The sequence below is a fragment of the Rhamphochromis longiceps genome, linkage group LG7 (genome assembly GCF_057381845.1).
Source record: "Rhamphochromis longiceps isolate RC_006_pf linkage group LG7, R_longiceps_female_GT1.1, whole genome shotgun sequence".
Classification (NCBI taxonomy): Eukaryota; Metazoa; Chordata; class Actinopteri; order Cichliformes; family Cichlidae; genus Rhamphochromis; species Rhamphochromis longiceps.
In genome coordinates this window covers 39,707,935-39,732,194 of record NC_140563.1, presented here as the reverse complement: position 1 = coordinate 39,732,194, position 24,260 = coordinate 39,707,935, and the positions used below count along the sequence as shown (strand labels likewise).

The 24,260-nt window shown below is 37.7% G+C and overlaps 1 protein-coding gene across 1 annotated transcript in view; it reads left to right on the top strand.

Moving 5' to 3' along the window:
- Nucleotides 1-24,260, top strand: part of epha5 (EPH receptor A5) — a 64,796-nt gene that overhangs the window by 1,009 nt on the left and 39,527 nt on the right. The window contains exons 2-3 of the mRNA XM_085413622.1: nt 4,053-4,117; nt 12,064-12,784. Of these exons, the coding sequence (XP_085269748.1) occupies nt 4,053-4,117; nt 12,064-12,784 (786 nt within the window). The remainder of the gene's footprint in view (nt 1-4,052; nt 4,118-12,063; nt 12,785-24,260) is intronic.

The following is a 24,260-nucleotide window of genomic DNA, read 5'->3' as shown; positions in this document are numbered from 1 at the left end:
GGGCAACTGTAAAGTGGCATAAAATAAGGATAAATATTTGACAATGTAGGCACAAAAAACTGAGTAAGAAGTGTAAAATAGTCTGCCAAATACTGTTCCCACGCCATTGTCTGCATGAGCAGCATTTTAATAGCTCCAGATGAATACCATTGTTTGGAGCTATTAGACAGCATTATCCGGGAAAGAGAGCACATTCATCAAGCAGCATATTCTCCACATGGCAGATTTATTTGGTAAAAGTTTATATTCACCAAAGTTCTCAATATTTGGCCACAGGACACTGAGGGGTCCTGGAGCGTTTAGCAGGGCGTCATTGGCCAGCACATGAAAAGTTCACAAAGATTGTTTATATTATATCTTTCTTTCTTTTCTTTCTTTTTTATTGAATCCAGGAAATCATGATGTTTCGTGTTCAATTTATGAATATATCCTTAATGTGATAAGGTGCACTGTTCCATTAAATAATGAAAATATGCATGTGGTTAAAATACACCTACATTTATTCGTCATTAGTATCAAAACCTGCTGTCAAAATACTTGAATACCCCCCTTTTTTAAGCCAAAGCCTTTTTAAAGCCAAGCTTCAGGATGGAGTCAATGAAGTGAGTGAAGGGGAAATAAAAAAAACATGCCAGCATTTGATCTTTCACATCTGGCATATACGCAGACATTTGTTTTCTTTGTCTTCAACTATCAAGTTAAAACCTGTTCATCTCATTCTAATTTGCAGAGAAAAGATATTAAACTTTTACTTAACCAAACACCAGAAATGAAGCTGTTCAACACCCAGCCAGTCAAGAACCATTTACCAGAGGTTAACCATTTAAAACCAACGTTAGATTCATTTGACAGATATTTGCATTGCAAAGGATAATCACCATAGCACTGCATGCATAATTGGAGAGGTGAGTGAAGCCCATAATTAAACTAGCCTCTTCTCTCATTTGACTAATTAATTGTAATTAGTTAAAAAAAAAATACAATTAAGGAATTTATTTTTTGCTTGTGTAGACAAATTTGAAAAATATTTGGGTATTTTGGCCACTTGCCCATCTCAGGTTTTGTTTTGAAAAAGAGGAAGTTCTTATCTGACAGCATGCTACTAACCTCATGTAAATGTTTGGTTTTCACTTATTCGCCAGTCTCACTAAGTACATTTAAATGACTTACTTACTAAATCAGGATACAATTGTTCAAAAATTAAAATAAATAAAAAGGAAGTTGTGCACACATTACCATATTGAAAATTCCGTCTCTTGAAACTAATCAGCTCATTTTTTAAAAACTAATGAAATTCAGAGTACATCCCAGAGCCTCACATCTGTTACATTATTACTGTGTTTGATTAATCATGATGTGTGACACGAGGAAGATATGGGGTTTTGGGAGCCTAAACGGATTTTAAAAGCTTTCACTTTACTTTTTGTTGGCTGTGGCATTGATCAAATGGAAATGGTGAATCTGGAGTAATTACACCAAATGGCTTGAAAGAAAGAATATTTGTCTGCCTCTCTCTGTGTGGGAGGAGAAAACAGACCATTAATCCCAGAGAACTCTGAGCTAACACGTAAATTGTCAAAATCAAACATCACAAGGTACACACAGCGAAAAAAGAAAAAAAGATGAGGGGACTGCATTAATTAAAATTGCGCATTTCATATGTGCAGGTAAAAGTAACAGGTAAGATATGGTTACACACGAGACTGTTAAAGATAACTTAGGTCAAGGAGTAAAACTGCATAGTTTCAGTGTAACTGAAAATAAATGTCCTTTGTCTAACAGCAACAACACTTAACTTGAGGAGAATTTTATCAGTATTTCCAATGTTAAAAATCCGCATCCTTCAAAGGATTTAAAATATGTATCCTTGAAGTAATGTCACTCAAGACTTTAAATCACTACATTCATTTAGCTGAGATGACTTTTAATAATAAGTGCTATAGATCATTGTCATAGCCGAGCTCTAACTTGTTAGGTGGTTTAATCCTTAGAGAGAACAAGAGAGGGAAAGAGGTAACATATCCCTTATGATCTAGTTCAGTATCACTTATCTCTTCTTTATGGCCTAATTAGTTGTCTAATCGCCTCCTAAGGACATCTTTTATTATTCTCTGTAGAACAGTGAAGACAGTAAGACAGGAGGTGTGTCTACGTCTGTGTGTTTGTGTGGTGCTCGGGGTTGCAGAACGTCTGTGTCTGAGATATTGAGCAACGCTGCATACACCAGTACACCTTGTGATGCAGATTATTTATGGATGCCTATCATTTTGTTTACATTAGGGCAGGGTTCATGTGTAGTTTGGTTGTTTTATGACAGCACATGTAACTGTAAATGTTACACTCAACAGCTGGTCAGAAAGTCACCAATGTTTCTGAAATTGTGTTTTTGGATAGTTGGCTGATATTTTTTTTTTTTTTACATACATTAATGGTTGGTTTGTGTAAATGTTACATGTGAAAACCTGTTTTAAAGAACAGCAGAAGTTTTACCTTATCCAAGATTTTTAGGAGGTTAAGTCTTAAAGATTTGTTTTTACCAACCTGGCTAAGCTGTGATGGGTTAAAGAAAAATGTCTCCTAATGCATAGTGTGTCCACCAGTCCCCTGCTAGACTCAAATGCAATTTCTGTTTTTCACTTCCAGTCTTATTTTTTGTTGTTCATCATCAGATTTCATGTTTACAACATAGATGCAAAAAGATTTCTTATGAAGTTAAACATGTGACAGAGCTTAACCAAAATAGAATAAAGGCTTCAATTTAGACATGAACTACTTAGTCATAAAAACAGGTAGAGAGACGCGGCAAGGAGAAGTATCCCCTTTGTCTGCTGTTGTAGGTAGATACAGATAATGTTTGCTTCAGTTAGCAATATTTTCTAATGTCTATCTCTTAATCTGCTTCAAGTATAAAAGCTTGTCTATGGGTCACTTGGTTGGACTTTTCTTTTATTGTTTGAGTACACATTGTATCAAACAAAGAACAAGCTAAATGTTATCGTAGAGGAGATAAAGAAAACTGAACTCTGCTTTAACAGAATATGAGCTCAGTTTATGACAGCATACGGTGTTGTAAACTGTGTCACATCATTAATATACTACGTGTTAACCTGCTTTGTTCTCGCCCAGTCATGTGGCCACAATGATTTAGTCAGATTCTGCACCTGGGTGTTAACATCTGCCTATCTCAGCCATATCCAGTATGTTTATAATGAGAGCTTAGGTTCAGTAAACATCTAATATTTTCCAGATGTTGACATGTGCTTTTGTTGAGATAAAACTAACAAGCCACTAAAGAGAATATTGTTTAGTGCCTCCAAATATGTCAAAAAACTGAGATGACAATTGCCTTCACGAGAGGCTCTCTTGTCAAGACCTGTTGTGCATTTGATGCGGAAGAAGCATGTGAAGGCACACACGCAACTTGCGAGATTCCGCTGTTACCAGTCTTGCACAAGAGTTGATGGAAACACACTTTAAGGATTTGAAGTGATCAAGTAATTGCACTTGACAGCTTTCAGCCGGGAAGCTGAGCAGGGAGGTTTTCCTTTTTTTTAATGGATTAGTTTGAGTTTGAGTTATGTTGCAGACACTGAATTGTGCGTACAAAGTTGTGTGGGAGTTTTTGGTTAGCAAGATCCCACATTCTCATTCACGCACACATTCTAATTCAATAGATTTTATATGTGGAATTATTTTTGACAAATGAATGTGGATAGAAATCCTTTGACTTGGGCAAATATTTGCTCTGATGAATGAATCTGTAATAGGTATAATGTCTGGCTTCTATTTTCTTAAGCATTTCTTTGTGACTAAGGTGTCATCAGTTCTTAGCACATCCAGTTGAGTCTATTCACCAATCAGGCTTTGTGATGCAGCAAGCCCTGGCCTTCATTAGCTGAATATGTGTAAATCATTTTATCTTGGTGACTTGGTATAATAAGGGAGGGGTAAACAAAGTGAGGATTTATATTTCTTCTTCCTTTTGCATTTCTAATGAATCAGCTTGTTGCTCATCTTTACTAACAATTCTTTGTATTCCCAACCTTCAACAGTGAACCTGCTGGATTCCCGCTCTGTGATGGGAGACCTGGGATGGGTGGCCTACCCTAAGAATGGGGTGAGTATACCTCTTTCTAAGATGTATCGAAAAGGTGTTGATTTATAAAAGTGTGGGTGAGATTAGACAAATACTAAATCTCCATTTTTACAGATGCTGCAGTCAGCTGTTAGCAATTATGATGTTTTTGATTCATGATTAGTGATCTTTTTTTTCTTACCCATTAGGAAAGTAAACTCATTTGTGTGTAAATCAAAAGACACTTATAATTATAGTTTACACTGAAGCATACTGTAAGTTATTCTTTTGTTTTATCAAGGTGAAAGATCATTTTATTTCCAAGAACTTTCAGTTCATTATCAGGGTAAATTGAATTCATGAATAATATATCGAAAGTCACCATGGAATATTTTATTCTCAAGCCAGGAGTTGACTTTCCATTTCCAAGTATTCCCAAGGTGAAGGCTAATTAGAGAATGACTTACTAGACTTACTAAATTGTTATTTCATGGTATTATATAGTGTATTTTAATGAGGAAAAATGGTGCTTTAAAAATGATTAATGTCTTTTCGATTTTCAATACTACCTTAGAACATCAGACATTAAGCTACAACTGAGTCTGTCATACTTACGTGAAAAATGGAAGTGTGGAACATCTGGGGGTTTACAGTGCCGTGGCTTATTTAAACAGAAATGTTTTGTGCATCGATTTGATCCACATTAAAAATCTCCTACTGGCAAATCTTCTCTGAAAAGATGCAGCTATACACACCGTACCAATAGTGCTGACCATAGCATTTTCTTAGCTTTGAGTATTCAAATCACAGCCCACTCTGTGGCGGTATGTAGATGGGAAAGATAGTGCTGACAAAAGCAGCCGTATGTGCAATCATATTAATGAAGATTTCATTATGGCGTGCGGGTTTTTAACAGTACAGCTGCATAAATAACTACGTTTAGGGGAGATGGAGAGAGGAAATAAAGGACTTCATTAGACAATCCAAGGATCCCTTAACGATGTCTTAATTAGTTGTTATGTTTATATTCAGCTGCTTTTTAAGACGACTCGTTTTGGGGGGTTGTCTAACAAAGACACACCAAACATGTCTTTATTTCCCAGTTGGCCATTATAACGTGTTCAGTGTTGGTACAACAGCACACTATTTGCAGTCTTGGACTTTTTTTCACACAAGCACACACTTTCACACTTCAAATTTTGGCTAAATAAGTACTTGAAAAGGCACGAAAGTTATTTATTTAATGATTTTTTTTAAGTCTCATGTTCCAGATGGCTTGATTTATTCCTGGTTTTCTCCTTTTCCCTTCATCCCCATCATTGCCTTTACTTCCATTCTTCCATGTCCCTGAACATGTGCAAGACTCCTCATCTCCAATTTCTTCTTATTCTTGTCCTCTACTTGCCTTTGACTCTTACTCTTCTCTTTGCTTCCTTTGGCATTGTTTTTTTTTAAAGTAAAGATTTGACAGTTTTTTAAACTTGAATTTAAACAAAAGGGATTAAAGTAAGAGCTTTAAATGTGTCTTAAAATGTGATGGATGACCTTGAAAAACTTGGACAGATTTCAGAGAATGCAGTAACACCAAACACAGCATAATTACTGTAACAGATAAATGTCTTGAAGTAGGAGAGGGAAACACTCTAGTGATTTACATGGTAGCTTGAAATTGGATACTTGGAGTGGAAAATCATGAATACTGTGTTATAAAATCCTGTTTCTAAAAGCTGGTTTGTGTTTACGATGAGTTCCTTGAACTTTGTTGTTTAGAGTTGTTGTTTCTTCGCTTCTTTATCCACATCTTTTCTCTATACACAAGCTCAACATTAACCGAAGTTTAAAAAGACCTCTGGAAGTTGCTGTTTCTAATCTAATTTGGAAGTCTAAGTGGAAAAAAATCACCAGGCCTCGCTGGCTGGTACCCAGAGTTATTTTTGTTTATTGAGACTTGGATCTTTATTCTGGCAATATGGAAAGAGAAGTAGGGAGAACTGGATATATAGAACGATAAAATGGGATTTTTCCAGATGAAGATATGCATGAGAAGCATGAGAAACCAGTATTTCTTTGATCTCGAGAACAGAATGCTTTCATCTTAAACTATTTTTGATAGAGGAGAAAGTTCCCGAAATAAGGACAATAGCAATTGGAAATTGGAAATCTAAAAGGTAAAATATAGTAGCTTTATTTTCACTGGGATGTAATCATAGGTAGAGAGCGGATGATAAGGCAATTATTGAACTTGTTGTGGTGTTGTGTGTTCATGTGAATGGGGGAAAGACCAAAACAGCTTTTTAAAACAGGCTGTAAACATGCTACTTTTTTCTGCTTATTTTACCCTAAGTTCTATTAGGATTGACTTGAGGCCAAGCCTCATCTGGCCAGTGAAGAAACTGCACTATTTGGTTTCATTTTTCAGCACCAGAGACTGACAATTGTTTGCACATGAAAAGACTGAGCAAGAAATGCTGTCGTAATTGAGGCTAAACATGGAGGAGTTTTGATTCATCAACATTTGAACTTTTTTTCAATGTTGATATCAACTGTATATCTCCCTATTGCCAGTGGAGGAGCATTTACTGATAGTTTGGATATGACTTTTATGTTTAATTAATTATGTTTAGATGTTTAGGGTCATATAATAAATTCTAGTTATGTGCTCTACATTAAAAAAGACCACCACGCACAGTGCTGTTCAAATATCTTGGGCCACCAATTCTTTATGTTTTGCTAGGAAAATGGGGAGTGTGTGCAGGGTTTTATTGAAATGTGCAAACATACATGCATTATATATAATGCAAAAGCAGAGTTTGTACAATTCTAATGAGCTGGAAAGTCAATATTTAGTATGACCACCTTTATTCTTCAATACAGCCTCAGGCAAGTTCCCTTGTAATTTCTTTAAGTAGTCTGCAAGAATAGTTCTTCTGGGTTCTTGAAGGACATTTTAAAAGTCCTCTCATGCTTTCCAGATAGAATTGATATTTCTTTGTTGATAATTCCACACAATTTTGACAAGATCTCCAACACCGCTGGCAGAAATGCAGCCTCAAACTATGACAGAGCTTCCACCATGTTAGACACTCACTGTTGTACCTCTCTTCTGACCTCGTTCTTACGTGTTGACTGTGATTTGAGTCATTTTTTTATAATTTGGATTCATCACTCCATCAGACCCATTTCTACGTAATTCAGCCCAGTTCCTTTGTAATTTAGCATTCTTCAACCATTTCTCCCTGTTTCCCTTCCTTAAGAATGGCTTCTCTACAGCCACCCCCGGGAAGGGCCTTGTTCCATATTTCTTAAGGACTTTCAAATACTGTTCATCTGCTGTTGTTTCCTCTAGTTCTTGTTTTACTGTTACTATTTTATGCCTGTCAGACTGTGTTATTGTTGACATTTTTCATAGCTTTAACTAAATAAATTAGAAATTTGTGTGTTTTTGCAACAGGGTGCTTGTAAGAAAGTGTCTAAAGGTAGAATTTAAAGTTAATTCTTTGCTAAATGATCTGTTATGTGTGGACAAAACACTGGTCTATTCCTCCAGATAGGGACCTTTTTTGCCTGAATGATTCATAGGTGAGATTTAAGTGGCTAAAAAAAACCAACAACAGAAAAAAATCTCTGACAGTGGTTAAATACAAGAACTGGACTGAAAATGTGTGAAAAGGTATCCATTTTCCAAATAAAAACTTTCAGAAAGCCTGGAGAACAATTGCTCAAGACCACTTTAAAAAAATTACAAGAACCTCAGACTCCTTGGAAGCAAAATATAAAGGCAGGAGGGGTGGTTTCAGACTTTTGAATAGGACTGTAACTTTGGCACATAATAATTAGAGAAACTGGCCAAGATATTTGTGGTATCCTCGACATAATTAACTGCTATTTAAGTATATTTATTACACCCAAAATTACTGATACCTTTTATAATTGGCTTGTTATAGTGACAAAATACTTCATTTGTTTATGTGTTTTGCAGTCTTATGAAATTATAAACAGCTTCAGTACTTGGAACTCTGAAGTTCATGATTCAGAACTTTTCAGTTTCTAACAACACACTGTACAATTAATCTTTTACGTTTAACTGCTCACTGATTAGGTAATCAGAGAGTCATTCAACTCTACCATACAGTTTCATTTATGAGGTGAAATTTAAAAAAAGCAAAACCAGACTAAATTGATGTAATCACTGATTCCCTTGGCTGAACAGCCAGTTAGAGAGCTCTTTTTCATCAGCTGTATCCACTGATTCACTGTGCTCAATTGACCGAAGATAAAGACAGGCTAACGCCAAAAGTACCGAACAGACTTCAAGAACTGTGGCTGAGCACAGATGCTAAATGATATCCCAATGACAGCTTACAGCAGGCTTGTTTTGTGCAGCAGATTATATACTATTTAGCTGATTTTCTTTCCAGTTACAGTAGAAAGATGAAAGGAAGACAAGGTGAGTTAGAAAGAAAAGAAAGCGGACAAGTTGAAGTGAATGGGGAAGCCAAATAAGTGTTGCAGTGTTGCAAGAAAGACAAAGTAGTTTGAAAAAATTAGAGAGGTTAACTGAAATCAGGGAAATATTGGAAGATGAGAAGTCAGAGGAGGAAGAAGGCAACCTGCATTCACTTTGTTAGACTTTAAGATTGTATAATTAAAGTAAGAATAAAGGACACAAAGGGAAAACGATGATAGACATGGGTGAAAAAAAATAAATCAGGGGAATGAGAGAGGAGGCCATAGATGGAAAGAGGTGTGTGTGTGTGTGTGTGTGTGTGTGTGTGTGTGTGTGTGTGTGTGTGTGTGTGTGTGTGTGTGTGTGTGTGTGTGTGTGTGGGGAGTAGTGGCACTGGTAGTGTTAAGAAGAAAAAGGGCCAGTTCTATTACAGTGTCATGATGGTCAGCAGTAATGGGTGATAATAATAAGTTGGTTACAGCGTTGTAGACTTGCAGCCGGAAAGGCACTCAGCACAACCACAGGGGGTCTTCAGACTAGATGTGACACACAAAAATACACATATAACAGTCCAAAAACCCCCAAAACTAAACACACACACACTAATGAGGAGCTAGAAGGATGCCTATAGGGGAGTTGGTTTTTTTTTAGTTTGGAGCAAAGTGGAGATGAAATGACACACAAATGAAAGAGATCTTAATCTCTTTAGACTGAGTGTTGGGACCATTTGCACTCCTACAGGAATAGCAGCTTTTCCAAATTGGCAAAAAAATTCCAAGTCATGCAGATAGTTGTGCTTTAGTGTGACAAAGTAATGACATATATGTGCTTCTCAAAACCCTGCTGCTTGACAAAATATATTGTTGTTAGCTTACCATTAGCTTTGTGAAAATAGATTGAAAACCAATGTAACATAAAGTTGTCCTGATTGATGTAATTGGTCACAGTTGTTTCTGAGGTACTAGGATATTGTCTAAGTCTTCTGAAAAACATGACCTGGTAAATCCACTAGTTTACTGTCGGTGGGGATAGAAAATCATTCCCCTTTCACATCATGAAGAGGCAGTCTGCACACAAAGTTAGGTCTATGCACTGAATCGAGAGGTTATTTCTGGAGTGATTGAGAAGGAAGAAAGTAAAGTTGAAATAGATCTAGCATTAGGTGAGTTTATTGTGTGATTAACTTTTAGACTGACTGTTTCAATACATTCCCTCACATTATGAATGTGGTTCTGCAACTGCAACCTTACTGCTGTGCTGTTCTGTGCACAGATCAAAGTGTGTTCCTCCAGTAGGTGCAACTAAAAAGTCTTAGAGCAGTCTGTTTCTACATCAGCGGCATTTTTTGGAAAGCCAAAGGATGAACCTTGGTAACATTTTGTTACTCATTTTAGTGGCTGTTTGCTTGTAAATGGGTTATGCTAAATAATTGTTTGATTATTCACTTTAAAGTGTTAGCTCAAGTATCATATCCTATTTACATTAGTAATTAAACTCTATAAATACAGTTGAGCTACAAAGTGGGAGGACTCCCAATTGCAACAATGGCAACACCACTTCCAAGCACACATGCCGAACCAATTTGTTCAAGGCAGAGTGAGAGGAGGTCGTCTGTTCAACTCCCCGCTGGGATACCAATAATGACGCTGTGTGGCTCTGTGTGTGTGTGTATGTGTTAAGCTGTGTAAATCTCAGAGCAGGCTTGTGGATCTGTGCGATCTAACAAGTAAGAGGCTTAATGTCTGTACTGGGACTGACTGGGCTGAGGTCTGGTGGAGATGGGGACTGGCACACAATTAAAAACAGATATCTTTGAATAGTTTGCACTCCATATATGTGAAGACCCTCATTAGCATAATACACTCAAACCACCAATCAAGACCTAGGTCTAAGCCGAACTCAGGAACAAAGTTTAAATCCTCAAACAGCGTTTTAGTAAATCGCATAAGATGATTCGCTTTCCAACAATTTCAGGAAGACTAAAAGTGAAATTGCTTGTTACAAAGATAAAGGTGCAAGACTATTAACACACTGCGTGTGCACACAATATCTATAAATACTTAAATGTCTGCATCCATTATCAAATGATTCTGAAACTGAATAATTACAATCAGAAAACAAAAGAGACAAAACAAAAGAGACACACTTAATCAGGGAAAGTGTAAAAAAAAAAAGACAGCTGGAGAACGAGACAGGGAGAAGAGAGCGAAAAGATAAAGACAGAGGGTTGTATACAATGGATCAGCAAGGATTGATTAATATGGGCTATTAAGCCATAACACCAGATCATAGTCTGGTCCCTCTGGCCATATTACAGTGACATGATGAAGCGCCTATATTAGTCATGAGAGAGGGCTAGTGATGCAGATAATAGCCATCTCCCACGAGACCTGCAGAGGGAATTAATGCTGCTGTCTGACACACGCACACATGCATGGATGCATATGCTCACACACACTTGAATGCTGACAAGGTAATTTGCATATATGCACATGCAGAAATGGATTCACACAGACACACACATTCTCCTTTAGAGATATGGTGCTACAGATGAACACACAGGTGCAGGTTAAATCCTCTTTTTTTTTTTTTTTGCTGACAAGAACGCCACCCCTCACTCATGGTAAATGCATATGTACCCTTTAACACGATCTCATTCCTTTCTCTCTATTGCAGTAGGAGGAAATGAGGTGGAAGTGATGAGGATTATTTTGCTATCTATACCTTGACACACACACACTAACATGCATGCACACACACACAAACACACCGTTAAAATTTCCACACCAGCGTTAATCCTTTCAGAAAAGCATTTCTGTTGCTCATTCTTAAAGTATTACCACGGTGTCAGATTCTCTGTATGAGTATAATTTCACATTTTTAAACAATACAGGCAACATACTAGAATTTACTGTTTACTTCATTGTTATATGTAGAATTATAAGCATGCTTAATTAGACAAGTTTGTCCTAGTAGACTGAAAATGTTATGATGTAATACTGTAAGTGTGTTACTAAGGATGACTTATGGTTTTGAAAAAAAAATGTGTTTTATACTTTATACATTTTGGTAATATTGTACTGTGTGTTACACTCTTACATTTTTAGAATAAGATGGTACATTATTAATATTAATATTAAGTTTAAGTTTAAGACTAAACTGTAGTTGGGCTGACTGTTGGTAACTGTTAATGGATTAATTTAAAAAATCAGAATGCTAAAAACTACCGATATAAATTTGAGTTTTAAAATACGATTATCCCCACACACCTATTAAATTGATGTTGTGACTCTTTGGAGGTTCAAGCAGTGACCATAGTAAAGTAATATTCACACATTGATGCATTAGCTACTAAATATTCTTGTATATAACAAATTTAAAGCCATTTCATCAAAACATTTTTCTGTACTTTAAGCATGTTGTAAAATTGACTTTAGTGATGTTTTGAATGCAGGATGTGCATGGGAATATTAAGCATTTAATCATTTGAAAGGAACAAGGTCTTTCCACTAATATTTTGGGTTTTTTTTTTCTTTTTCAGTGGGAGGAGATTGGGGAAGTAGACGAGAACTATGCTCCCATCCACACCTACCAAGTATGCCGTGTGATGGAGCAAAACCAGAACAACTGGCTCCACACCAACTGGATCCTGACTGAGGGTGCCCAGCGGGTATTTATTGAGCTCAAGTTCACCCTGAGAGACTGCAACAGCCTGCCAGGGGGTGTCGGGACCTGCAAGGAGACTTTTAATATGTATTACTATGAAACAGATGGGGACGAAGAAGAGATGGAGGAAGGAGAGATGAGAGATGGTACCGGGATGACAGAAGAGGAAGACAGGGCAATGAAGGAGAGCAGGTACATCAAAATTGATACCATAGCAGCTGATGAGAGCTTCACTGAGCTGGACCTTGGGGATCGTGTGATGAAGCTTAACACTGAAGTCCGCGATTTAGGTCCTCTGACCCGGAAAGGCTTCTACTTGGCATTTCAGGATTTAGGGGCCTGCATTGCTTTAGTCTCAGTGAGGGTTTTCTACAAACGCTGCCCATTCTTGGTGAAGAGCTTGGCTGAGTTCCCTGACACAATCCCAGGCTCAGAAGCCTCACAGCTGGTAGAGGTAGTGGGCCGCTGTGTCAATAACTCCCTGCCTTTATACGAGCCTCCCAGGATGCATTGCAGCACAGAGGGAGAGTGGCTGGTGCCCATTGGGAAGTGTGTTTGCCAGCCGGGATTTGAGGAAATCAACGGATCTTGTCAAGGTGAGAGGGTAAAGTTTGTTGTGAAATTGAGCTAATAAGATCATTTTGAATAAATCAGCAGCTTTTAAGATGATTAATTGAAGTTAAAGATCCAGTTTCTTAATCTGTCTAGTCATCACATTATTTTGTTACCTTTTTAGGGCTGTGGGTGCACATACATGTTTGTTTGTTTTGGTTGCTGTCTTCATCCTGTGTGTATTTTCATATCCATGCACATGTTTATTTTTAGTATAGTGTGCTTGAGTGTGTGCATGGATCTGTTTATTCTTTTAGCAAGAGTGCTTCTTACGCTGTTGCTGCGTGAGTCTGTGAGTGTTTCTTTCTAGCTTAGTGGAGGGTATTCCCCTGTGGCCTGCAGCACTTTGCTGCTCTCATACTGTTCTGCTCCAGCTCGTGCCCAAACATTCCCACCACTGACCTTAACTGCTATTTCCATGGGTACCTAGGGTCTATGTATTTTTCTCTCCTTTCAACCTCTTCAGTCTTCCCCTACGCTGCCTTTAAATTACTCAATTATTTGCACGCTAAACTCCACTTATGCAACTGAGAGTAGCTTTGAACGGCATGGTGGACTTTAAGAAGAAGAAATTTCAGAGAACATTCGTTACAATGGCACGACGCTATGTGATACAGTAAAGTGAAATGTGTGATTTGGTCACTCTTTGTGCTTTTTATTTTCACACAGTCTTCTCCCAAGTAAGTACCAGTCTCTAGTGATTAAATACATGATTTGTTTGTGAGCTACTGATGTGGAAGTTTTATTCTTTAGCTTTTCTGATTTAGATATGTGCATGTGGAAACTGGATTGAATGTTAAAGGAGGGTGATTGGCAGATGACAATATGTGAAAGAGGTCTAATAGTAGGGTTTTTTTTCTTTCAGAACCAAAAGAGAACTAAGCTTTGATTAGTTCTCAATAATCAAATGGTAAAAAAAGTGAACCATCTCTCCAGTAGCTCTACAGTAGCTTCACTTTGTCAGATATGAAATATCTGTGGGGAGATCATTAGGAAATAGCTGTCAGTAGACCACTGGCCTGCCTGAAGTCATTCTCCCACAGACTGTACAGACAGCCAGACTACTGTTACGGTTACAGGCTGAGAAGGCAAAAAAAAAAAAAAAAGTTCCAGAACAGCATTTTTGTGATCATGAATATTAAGAACCAATTACTGTCTCAGTATTATTAAAATAAAAGGATCATCTTTGAAGCTATACTGCTGTGTACTACTGCATGAATACTGACTGGAATGCACATGCAAAAGATAAAAGAATGGCTCTACAGTACTGTGATTACCACTCATTAGCTTGCCACCTAATTATACACAGCTAATTATGCTTTACAGACTTCTGCCATTTGATAACTTTTGATTTGACCACTTGTGTCAGCTGAAGCCTGGAGAATATTCAAAATTACTGTACACTGTAAGTACAGCAGTTTCGCTGAAAAATGACGCAGACTTTTTGTGACTTCTTGTGCCTCGTTAACATATTTTACATGTTTTGATGCTTGACTCAAGGACTTAAATTTTTTAACACCTACTTGCACATTTACTTCTGTTTTCGTTGTTGGTCACGCTAACGCTTTTAGTTTATTAAACAGACTGCAGCTGTGTTTTTGCATGCTAACAATGCTGCTGTTGGCATTCAAGTCGGTTCTAAAAACTTGATGGATTGTTAAATAATGATGTGAAGACTTGACTCAGGATCTGCTGAGTGGTGTAGTCTTGATTCCTTAGTACCGTCTATAGGCAAATATTAGCATGCTAACATGCTAAACTAAGAAAGAAACATTATAAGCCTTGGGCTAAACAGGCCCTCACCAAACATGAGCTTGTACTTATTTTGTCTTGTGAGGTCTCTGGTACGAGGCCTGGCTACAAAGGGTTTGTCATCAAAGTACTTTGCTGCACCTTATGCTGGAGGGAAGCTCCCAAACTTCTGTAGCCTTGTGCACTTTCTCTACATGCTATGCATATTCACATTCATCATTCTGCAAGTAAAACAAAATGCAAAACAAAGGAAAACTTTTTTGATGACTTTTTTAAAGTAACAGGACAGTGACATCATTACAGAGTATTAAAATACAAAAAAAAAAAAAAGAAAGAAAGAAAGAAATCTATGAATTCCAAAAGGTTTCCACCCAAAATGGCTTGGCAAGCATATAACTGCAAAGGGATTTGCAAATGCATGAAGCTTGCCTGGACAGCACAAAAGATTAAAACGGTACTTCGGTGGTGTAGACTGAGCTATAAAGAGAACAGTCAAAAAGCAGCACTCCCTTTGTGCACTTTTGTAAAGGGTTGTGAGGTGTTATTTTGATGTCACTGTAATAAAATCTGACCCTGCCTTGTCTTGCAGCTAACTGCCTCCACGGGCTCTTTCTTTCTGCCTTCTTGTGCCAGAACAAAGTTACAGGGTTTACCTGGTTTTCATGGTGTCTTTCCAAGCTCCAAGGAGTGTTCTGAATTCTTAGGAGATGAAGTTGTGTGATATGCAAATTTTTGCCATTAGTTAAACCTTCTGGAATAAAAACAAATCTCGGGAGCTCGCAGTAATATCATTTATCTCTTTTTTTTCGCAAATTGTAGTCCATATTTACAGCAAGCTGAAGTGAAGTGAGTAGAAAAGATTCCTCACTATTAATTAGGCTACAGGGGGATGTTTTTCGTCTTTACAGTTTTGTATACAGATGAAACTGTTAGAGTGACACGTACCCTTTGAAAATGTCTACAGAGAGAAACATGGCAGGGTTTCCTCAGTAGCAGGTTTGTAACCATATGTGTTCTCTGCCTTAGTAAACACTTTTTCATGTGTATTTCAGTCAGTCACATTGGAGTGTAAAGTGTTGATTTCTGTTTTTCAGACACTGAAAGAATTCCTGGACTCCATACTGCTAGAAGTCATATTTGGTGTCTTTTTATGGACAGCACAGGAGTAGTTTCTAGCTAAGAAATGGTTGTCGTACAGATCTGTTGAGCTGGATTTTTAGAACCTTAATTTTAATTGTATGCTCTTTCAGTGGATATGTGCTATTAAAAACGAATAGCACTTTTTAAAGAGAGATGCCTCATTGGTAAAAACTACATTTTATGTGTAGACAGTGAATCAATGGATTGAAGGTCAGAGGACACTACAGTGAGTGAGAAGATGTGTAAACCCTGGCTGTATTGGCAGTGTGTGTGCTGCTTAGTAGAGCATGATTTAATGTTGCCTTTGTGAATGTAGGACAAAACTCATTATGGACAGCTCTTCATCCTCCTTTTTGTCTTTATCTTTCTCACCTCTCTTGCTCTATCTCATTCACACGTCCATTTTTTTCTCACTCCTTTGGTGTGTGTCTTTCTCTGTACCTTGGTTTGTCCATTACCCGGTCATTTTGCTCTTGCATTTCTTAAACCCTTCATATGTCTGCTTCTTTTTCTTCTTTGACTGCCTATCATTCATTGTTTCTCCATCCTACTTTTTTCTTTTTCAGGTTCTGCTATCCAGTGCATTTGCACTCTCCTGCTCTTGCAGCTGTCTTTGACTCTTCCCTCACTTTTTTCCTCAGTTTAAAAGATCTGCCTCTTTCACTATCAACACATCACACAACTGTCTTTACTCTGCATCTGGGAGATACATACACACAGCACCCACACATATACTTTTCTCTCAAAAGTTCATCTCTATTTGTGGAAATAACTCAGTCACCAAACAATTGTAGCATGTAAAGGAGAATCTGAGCTCTTAGGGATTTATGAAAATGGTGCATCATCCCTGTGGAGCAGCAACTGTGTGGCCATACATATAAAAATACATATAAATACATATATATATATATATATATATATATATATATATATATATATATATATATATATATATATATATATATATATATATATATATATGTGTGTATACACTCTATAAATAAATGTCTTGTAAAAGAACAAATTTTGTCAGATACTCATACATATGGTATATCATAATAAATATGAATGTACATTCAGCCTTTTTGCTGCTATCCTGCAGCTTTGTAAGCCTAATAGGACTGAAGGGAGGAGGGCAGCACATCCATGGGTAGATGGTTTGATGGATAGACAGAGTGATGAGAAGAGTACAGAGAGAAGTGAAGGCAAAACAAGGGGACACAAGATAAATTGGAGATTTCTCACCACAGGGTGTGAGGGCATGGAGACAAAGAGATGGATGAGTGTTGTTCCAGGGGTGATGGGGATAGAGAATGGATAACTGTGGATAGAAATGGCAGATGGATGAAGAGAGAGAAAAGAAGGAAGAGGGTGTAGACTGACTTAGTCTTTGAAATGAGGCCTGTTTGATTGAATACTAGAGAGAATAGAAAGAAACACTGGAAGAATGCTTGAATTAAGGGTTAACTAAATAAGAGCTAAATAGAAAGGCAAATATATTAGCTTTGTCAGGACATGTCACACAAATCGGGTTAGTAAAATTAACATTTTCCTTTTTTACATCAACTCAGCCCTCAGATGGGTTAAGAATAAACCCAATTTATATTTAAATTATTTAGTCTACAAAATGTCAGAAAACAAAAATTACAAAAAAGTTACACAACCTTAGAGTCTGCGGTCTTGTTTACAAAAGATACTATTTTATATGAGAGTAACCATACAAAAAAGAGGAGGCATTAAATTCTCACATTTGAGCCGGTTGGCTATTGGAATATACAATGTAGCAAAATATTTTTGATGTGCATTAACAATGTTTAACATTGAAAACGTTACATAAACAAATGTTTAAATTGGTGCATTAATGGCCTTGTCTTGCTGCATTACCATATTGAAATGGCAATGGAAACTGAATTTATTTTTCAGAACAAGTCCCAAGAAAGTTTGACATCATCAGAACAGTTTGAGAAGCCTCCATGCTAAACCACTATCAGAGCAAAGGCCTGCAGAGGCTAATTGGACGGCCTCAACCTAAATATGTAGATATGTTGGCATAACTTATTGATCTGTCAGTCTTATATAAGATTTGTTTATTTGTTTATTTATAAGGAACCCCATTAGCTTCCACAACAGTGGTTGCTAGTCTTCCTGGGGCCCAAGCCATCAAATATCTCCAAATAAAATGTTACAACAATTAGATCTACAGTAAAGTTTTACAATACTGAAATGTAAACATGTGAATATTAAAAATTATATAAAAGCAGAAAACCAAAACAAAACACTCAAACAAAATACACAATTTCCATTACAAGTGATATTACCCTCTACAATTTTTACAAATACATTAAAAACTGCCTAAATAGGCTTTTAGGTGATTTTTAAAATTATGAATTGAAGCCAATTCTCTTATTGCCTCAGGCAACTTATTCCACTGAAACGATGCTCTGAATATAACAGAGTTTTTCAAAAAGTTACTTTTAACACGAGGAATTACTAAATTGTGGTTGGTTGAGAATCGTGTGGCATGATTATGAATTTCATCTGGATACTGCAACTGAGCACAAAAAAAGTGTGGTGTGTTTAACAGTATTGTTTTCTTTAAAAATACAAGTAAGCCATAGTATAATTTAGCTTGTACAGAAAGCCAAGAAAGATGATCAAAAGTCCAGTCACCAATATGGTGGACACATACTTGAAAACACAATCATGATTGAATTGTTGATGAGAGATGTTGAAATGGTGGAATAAGGCCTGAAATATATTTGAATAAATTGTTTTTGGAGTGAAATTCATATAGGAAGAAATTCATCTACAGCTGCAATGATTAGAGATTGACTGGAATGTTGGCTGCATTGAAAGTAAATAATGGAATAATGGTATATGTGAGAGTAAAATGATGAAGTGGAATGATGCAATAAATATTGAAAGAAGCGTGCAGTGATAGAATAAGGGCTAGATTCAATGTGGAGAAAAGGGAATTCAGGATGACCAGGATGTTGGATGTTGAAAAAAAAAGAGCTAAATGCTTTGGATTCAGAATGAGGGGAAAAAGGTGGACTGAAGCAGGATTGAGCCTTTGTGATGTTTGGATTTGGGCTACACTGATTTCACATGACAAAAGAAGAAAGACTTAGAGGTACAATACGGGCAGCAATGTTGGGGGAGAGAGAAAGGGATGTCGGGGGAGGGGATGAGGAGAAAGACAGCAGATACGGGATGCAAATTAAAACAAGTGTGACTACTGGTATCCTTAATTAACAGAATTACTTGTAATAAAGAAAAAAAACCTGGTTGTGACTGGAAGGATATTGCATCTTCAGGATACATCTCAACATTTTTTAATATTTTGTTTGGAGATAGTTGTCTAAGTGTCAGGGGTAGAGTTGGATTTCCCTTGACGATTCTTTGTTTCAGTGCCATGGCTCCCCTGATGTTCCTCTGTGTTTGCCTGCCTGTCAGACGTCACTGCAGCATATGTCAAACTTGATCTGGCCACAGTCGTGATGCTGCCATCAAAAACAGTCTCACTGGCGTAGTAATGTGAAGAAGCTTTCTGCCTTCTCCCTCTAGGGATTTATGGGGATAGTGAACAAGCAGCTCACACTTACAGTGTGAGGCTTGTGGTTGATGCTGTGGTGACAAGGGTATTACAGTCTCTTGCATAACACAGAGATACACACATGATCATGAAGCATCTGTCATTTTAGTAGAATTACCATCATGTGCCGATAAGGATCTGAGTGTGACATGAATACTCTGAGTGTTTTATTTTTTTCTGTGTATTTTCAAAATTGTTCAGTACATTACATTTTTTCCACTATATACAGGGAGTGCAGAATTATTAGGCAAGTTGTATTTTTGAGGAATAATTTTATTATTGAACAACAACCATGTTCTCAATGAAGCCAAAAAACTCATTAATATCAAAGCTGAATGTTTTTGGAAGTAGTTTTTAGTTTGTTTTTAGTTTTAGCTATTTTAGGGGGATATCTGTGTGTGCAGGTGACTATTACTGTGCATAATTATTAGGCAACTTAACAAAAAACAAATATATACCCATTTCAATTATTTATTTTTACCAGTGAAACCAATATAACATCTCCACATTCACAAATATACATTTCTGACATTCAAAAACAAAACAAAAACAAATCAGCGACCAATATAGCCACCTTTCTTTGCAAGGACACTCAAAAGCCTGCCATCCATGGATTCTGTCAGTGTTTTGATCTGTTCACCATCAACATTGCGTGCAGCAGCAACCACAGCCTCCCAGACACTGTTCAGAGAAGTGTACTGTTTTCCCTCCTTGTAAATCTCACATTTGATGATGGACCACAGGTTCTCAATGGGGTTCAGATCAGGTGAACAAGGTGGCCATGTCATTAGTTTTTCTTCTTTTATACCCTTTCTTGCCAGCCACGCTGTGGAGTACTTGGACGCGTGTGATGGAGCATTGTCCTGCATGGAAATCATGTTTTTCTTGAAGGATGCAGACTTCTTCCTGTACCACTGCTTGAAGAAGGTGTCTTCCAGAAACTGGCAGTAGGACTGGGAGTTGAGCTTGACTCCATCCTCAACCCGAAAAGGCCCCACAAGCTCATCTTTGATGATACCAGCCCAAACCAGTACTCCACCTCCACCTTGCTGGCGTCTGAGTCGGACTGGAGCTCTCTGCCCTTTACCAATCCAGCCACAGGCCCATCCATCTGGCCCATCAAGACTCACTCTCATTTCATCAGTCCATAAAACCTTAGAAAAACCAGTCTTGAGATATTTCTTGGCCCAGTCTTGACGTTTCAGCTTGTGTGTCTTGTTCAGTGGTGGTCGTCTTTCAGCCTTTCTTACCTTGGCCATGTCTCTGAGTATTGCACACCTTGTGCTTTTGGGCACTCCAGTGATGTTGCAGCTCTGAAATATGGCCAAACTGGTGGCAAGTGGCACCTTGGCAGCTGCACGCTTGACTTTTCTCAGTTCATGGGCAGTTATTTTGTGCCTTGGTTTTTCCACACGCTTCTTGTTGACTATTTTGAATGAAACGCTTGATTGTTCGATGATCACGCTTCAGAAGCTTTGCAATTTTGAGACTGCTGCATCCCTCTGCAAGATATCTCACTATTTTTGACTTTTCTGAGCCTGTCAAGTCCTTCTTTTGACCCATTTTGCCAAAGGAAAGGAAGTTGCCTAATAATTATGCACACCTGATATAGGGTGTTGATGTCATTAGACCACACCCCTTCTCATTACAGAGATGCACGTCACCTAATATGCTTAATTGGTAGTAGGCTTTCAAGCCTATACAGCTTGGAGTAAGACAACATGCATGAAGAGGATGATGTGGACAAAATACTCATTTGCCTAATAATTCTGCACTCCCTGTAATGCATAGACCTACATCCTAAAAGGAGAGGAGAACATTTTCTTTCATCTCCCATGCCATTTCAAGTAGTACTTTTTTTCTCTTAATGGTAAGATTATAAGAAAAAAAAACTACAGGAGAAGAGGGAATGCTACTAGCAACACATTGCTTGTACTAAGTTGGTCCCGCTATTGCATCAAAACTACCTTAATTTTTCATAACAGAAATTCAAGCAAATGCTTGAAATATCCTTCAGAGATTTTGGTCTATATTGGCATGATAGCATCATGCAGCTGATGCATATTTATTGGTGCACATCAATTATATGAATCACTGCTGTATCCTTAATTAAGATCTGGTGACCGTGGAGGTCATTTCACTATAGTGAACTCATTTTCAAGTTCAAGACAGTTTGAGATTATTTGAGGTTTGTGACACGGCACGTTATTCTTCTGGAAACAGCCATCAGAAGATGAGTACACTGGTAATAACCAGATGGACGTGGTCATCAACAATACTCATTTAGGCTGTACTCAGTTGGTACTAACAGGTCCAAAGTTTAACCAGGAAAGATCCTGCACATCATTACACCATCCACCACCACCAGCTAGAACCCTTTATACATTGATGGTAGGATTGGCCTTACTTAGGTGCTTTCATGTTGTTTACACCAGATTCTGATGACAGACAACATTTTTCTTAACTTCTGTTGTCCATTTTTGATCACTATATCAGAATTCACTGGACCCAAAACATCCAGTAGTTCAAGTAAGATACTTTCCAGCCTGTATCTATGTCTTTTTAATTCATGTCATATGAGTTTAGAGTATTCAGATTCCCATACAGAAATGTTCTGCCATCCCTCATCACAGTCAAAGATAAAGAGTGCAAATATCAAGTGGCAGGAAACCATCATCCCCTAAACTATGAATTGACTAGATTCATCAAGGAAAGAGCCACCATTATTCCTTTTAGATCCTGCTCAACTGGAATCTGCTAATGGCTTCTTTCATTGAACTCTTTCCTCCTGCATCATGCTCTCTCTCCAGCTTTCTCCCCACCCCCTTCCCCCCATCATCTCCACGTGGTGATGCTGTCATGACAACTAAAGTGCTTCCTGAGTGCTTGTTGGGTAAACTGACTTTCCCAGAAGAGTTTCCTCTCTTTTACCCTTGCCCCTGTTAACATGCATACACACCCACATGGTTTTATCTATACTTGTGAAGACCTTAATTGACTCATTGTCATTACCATACCTCTGACCCGAGCCATAACCAGCATAGCAAGTTGCATAATCCCATTTGTTACACTAACAGACAAATGCATCATCCTCACTCAGACAATACCCCTAAAAGAAAATCTCTTTGAAGAAAATGGGCCAGCCATTTGTCCTCACAAAGATGGAAGAGCAAACGCTCATGCACCCACACAGACACGCAGAAACACACGCACGCATTCCTGCAGTTGCTGAAATATTCATAAAATGCTTCATTCAGCAGCAAGGTTCTTTCCATGAAAGCCTGGCCATCTCCAGAGTCCGAGCCAGTGGAAGCTTAGTACTGATCATTTTGGCACTATATTACCCATAATGCATTTAAGAAAGTTGATGAGTTTCACCCGTTTTATAAAACCATCATAGCTCTACAGCAATGATGCAATGCAGGCATGCTATTTTTTGTGTTGAGTCAGGTGGATTATACCATACATGCAAATTTGTGAATTAAAAGTCATAAGAAATTCACAACCTAATTTTATACACATCACATATCACTGTCCTATCCCCTTTTTGCAAGAGCATGGTTGTACAACTGAGATCCCGACCTTTGTACACCTAGTTTGTGGATCTGTGCAATTTTTCTTCATGCTTGTTGGTCCATTGATGGAGTCTAATATTTGGAAGTAAATTAATGTCAGCTAAATGGTGAAAGGGCACTATAGTATGTTTTATGGCTAGTTAAATTGTTTTCCCAAGACATCCAGTCAGCATATTATGATTTATCACACATTTCTTATATTTACTCTTTTTCTCTAGACACTTACTGAGCCAATACATTGGGTTTGGTTCGAAAGCTATTGTGACCTGGATGCTTGACCTTTGGGTTCCTGCTCGTGGTCTGATTGTGAGAATAAATGAGTTGTGAACAATGGCCTCCTCTGTCAACCAACAGAAAGGAAAACCCCATTCACTCGATTGTGTATTATTACGGTATTATCATCCTTCTTTGTTTGTGTTCACATAGAAACATGCACAAATATGAGCATGCATTGGCACATGCACACAAGCAGAGGCACACAAACACAGCAATACAAAAATAATAAAGGTATGAAACATCTCATGCATGCACACCCTGAAACACGTGTTTATGATTGTTAGGCCAGTAGTTTGCTGTGGGACAAACACAGGAACAGGATATTTACTGTGTTTCCTCAGCTGGTTTATTAGTTCACAATAGTATCTGCTAACAATATAGGCAGTGCATTGAAATTCAGCCTCGTGAGTATTTGGATTTCTTCAGTCAAAGTTTACTTTTTGGTCAGTCCTGCTGACTGTGTGTGCTGTTGGAAGAGTGACGGGAAAGATGGAAACGTAAGTGGTTGTCACAGAATGGTGTGAGCCATTTGTGTTTCCATCCTCATTTCATCTTTTTATGGCTGTTTGGTGGTTCAGTGGTGCAACATAACTGCAGTAAAAACAACTACAACAGCTACATATACAATTTACTGTGTAGTCCGGTATGCAGTGTTCTCCAGCAATCTGATGCATTGGTATGATCAGTAATAATCCATTAACATACTATGTAATTATACATAAGAGATCTTTTTTTTAATATATTTGCATCCATACAGTTTTCTAAGCCCATATAAATGAATTTAAATCCAGTGTTCAGACACAGTATGTGGTCCTTAACTTTAAATTCTCTTTCATTTTAGTCCTTATCTCAGTACGTCTCCTTCTCTCTGCCTTAATCACTTACTCGCTCTAATCCCACCAAACGACAGACAGTCATATAAATCAACATGTTTACAGTGAAATGTTTCCAATTAAAGAGGACGTTCGTTAAGAAGCATCAACGGATACCGCTGGATCCTTAATTGCCTGGGATGCCAGTGTATGATGCATATTAATTACGTATTAACCTTACAGTCAAACACACACAAATGCACATTAGTGTGTATTGCATATTAATTACCTATTACCCTTTGTTCTGTGC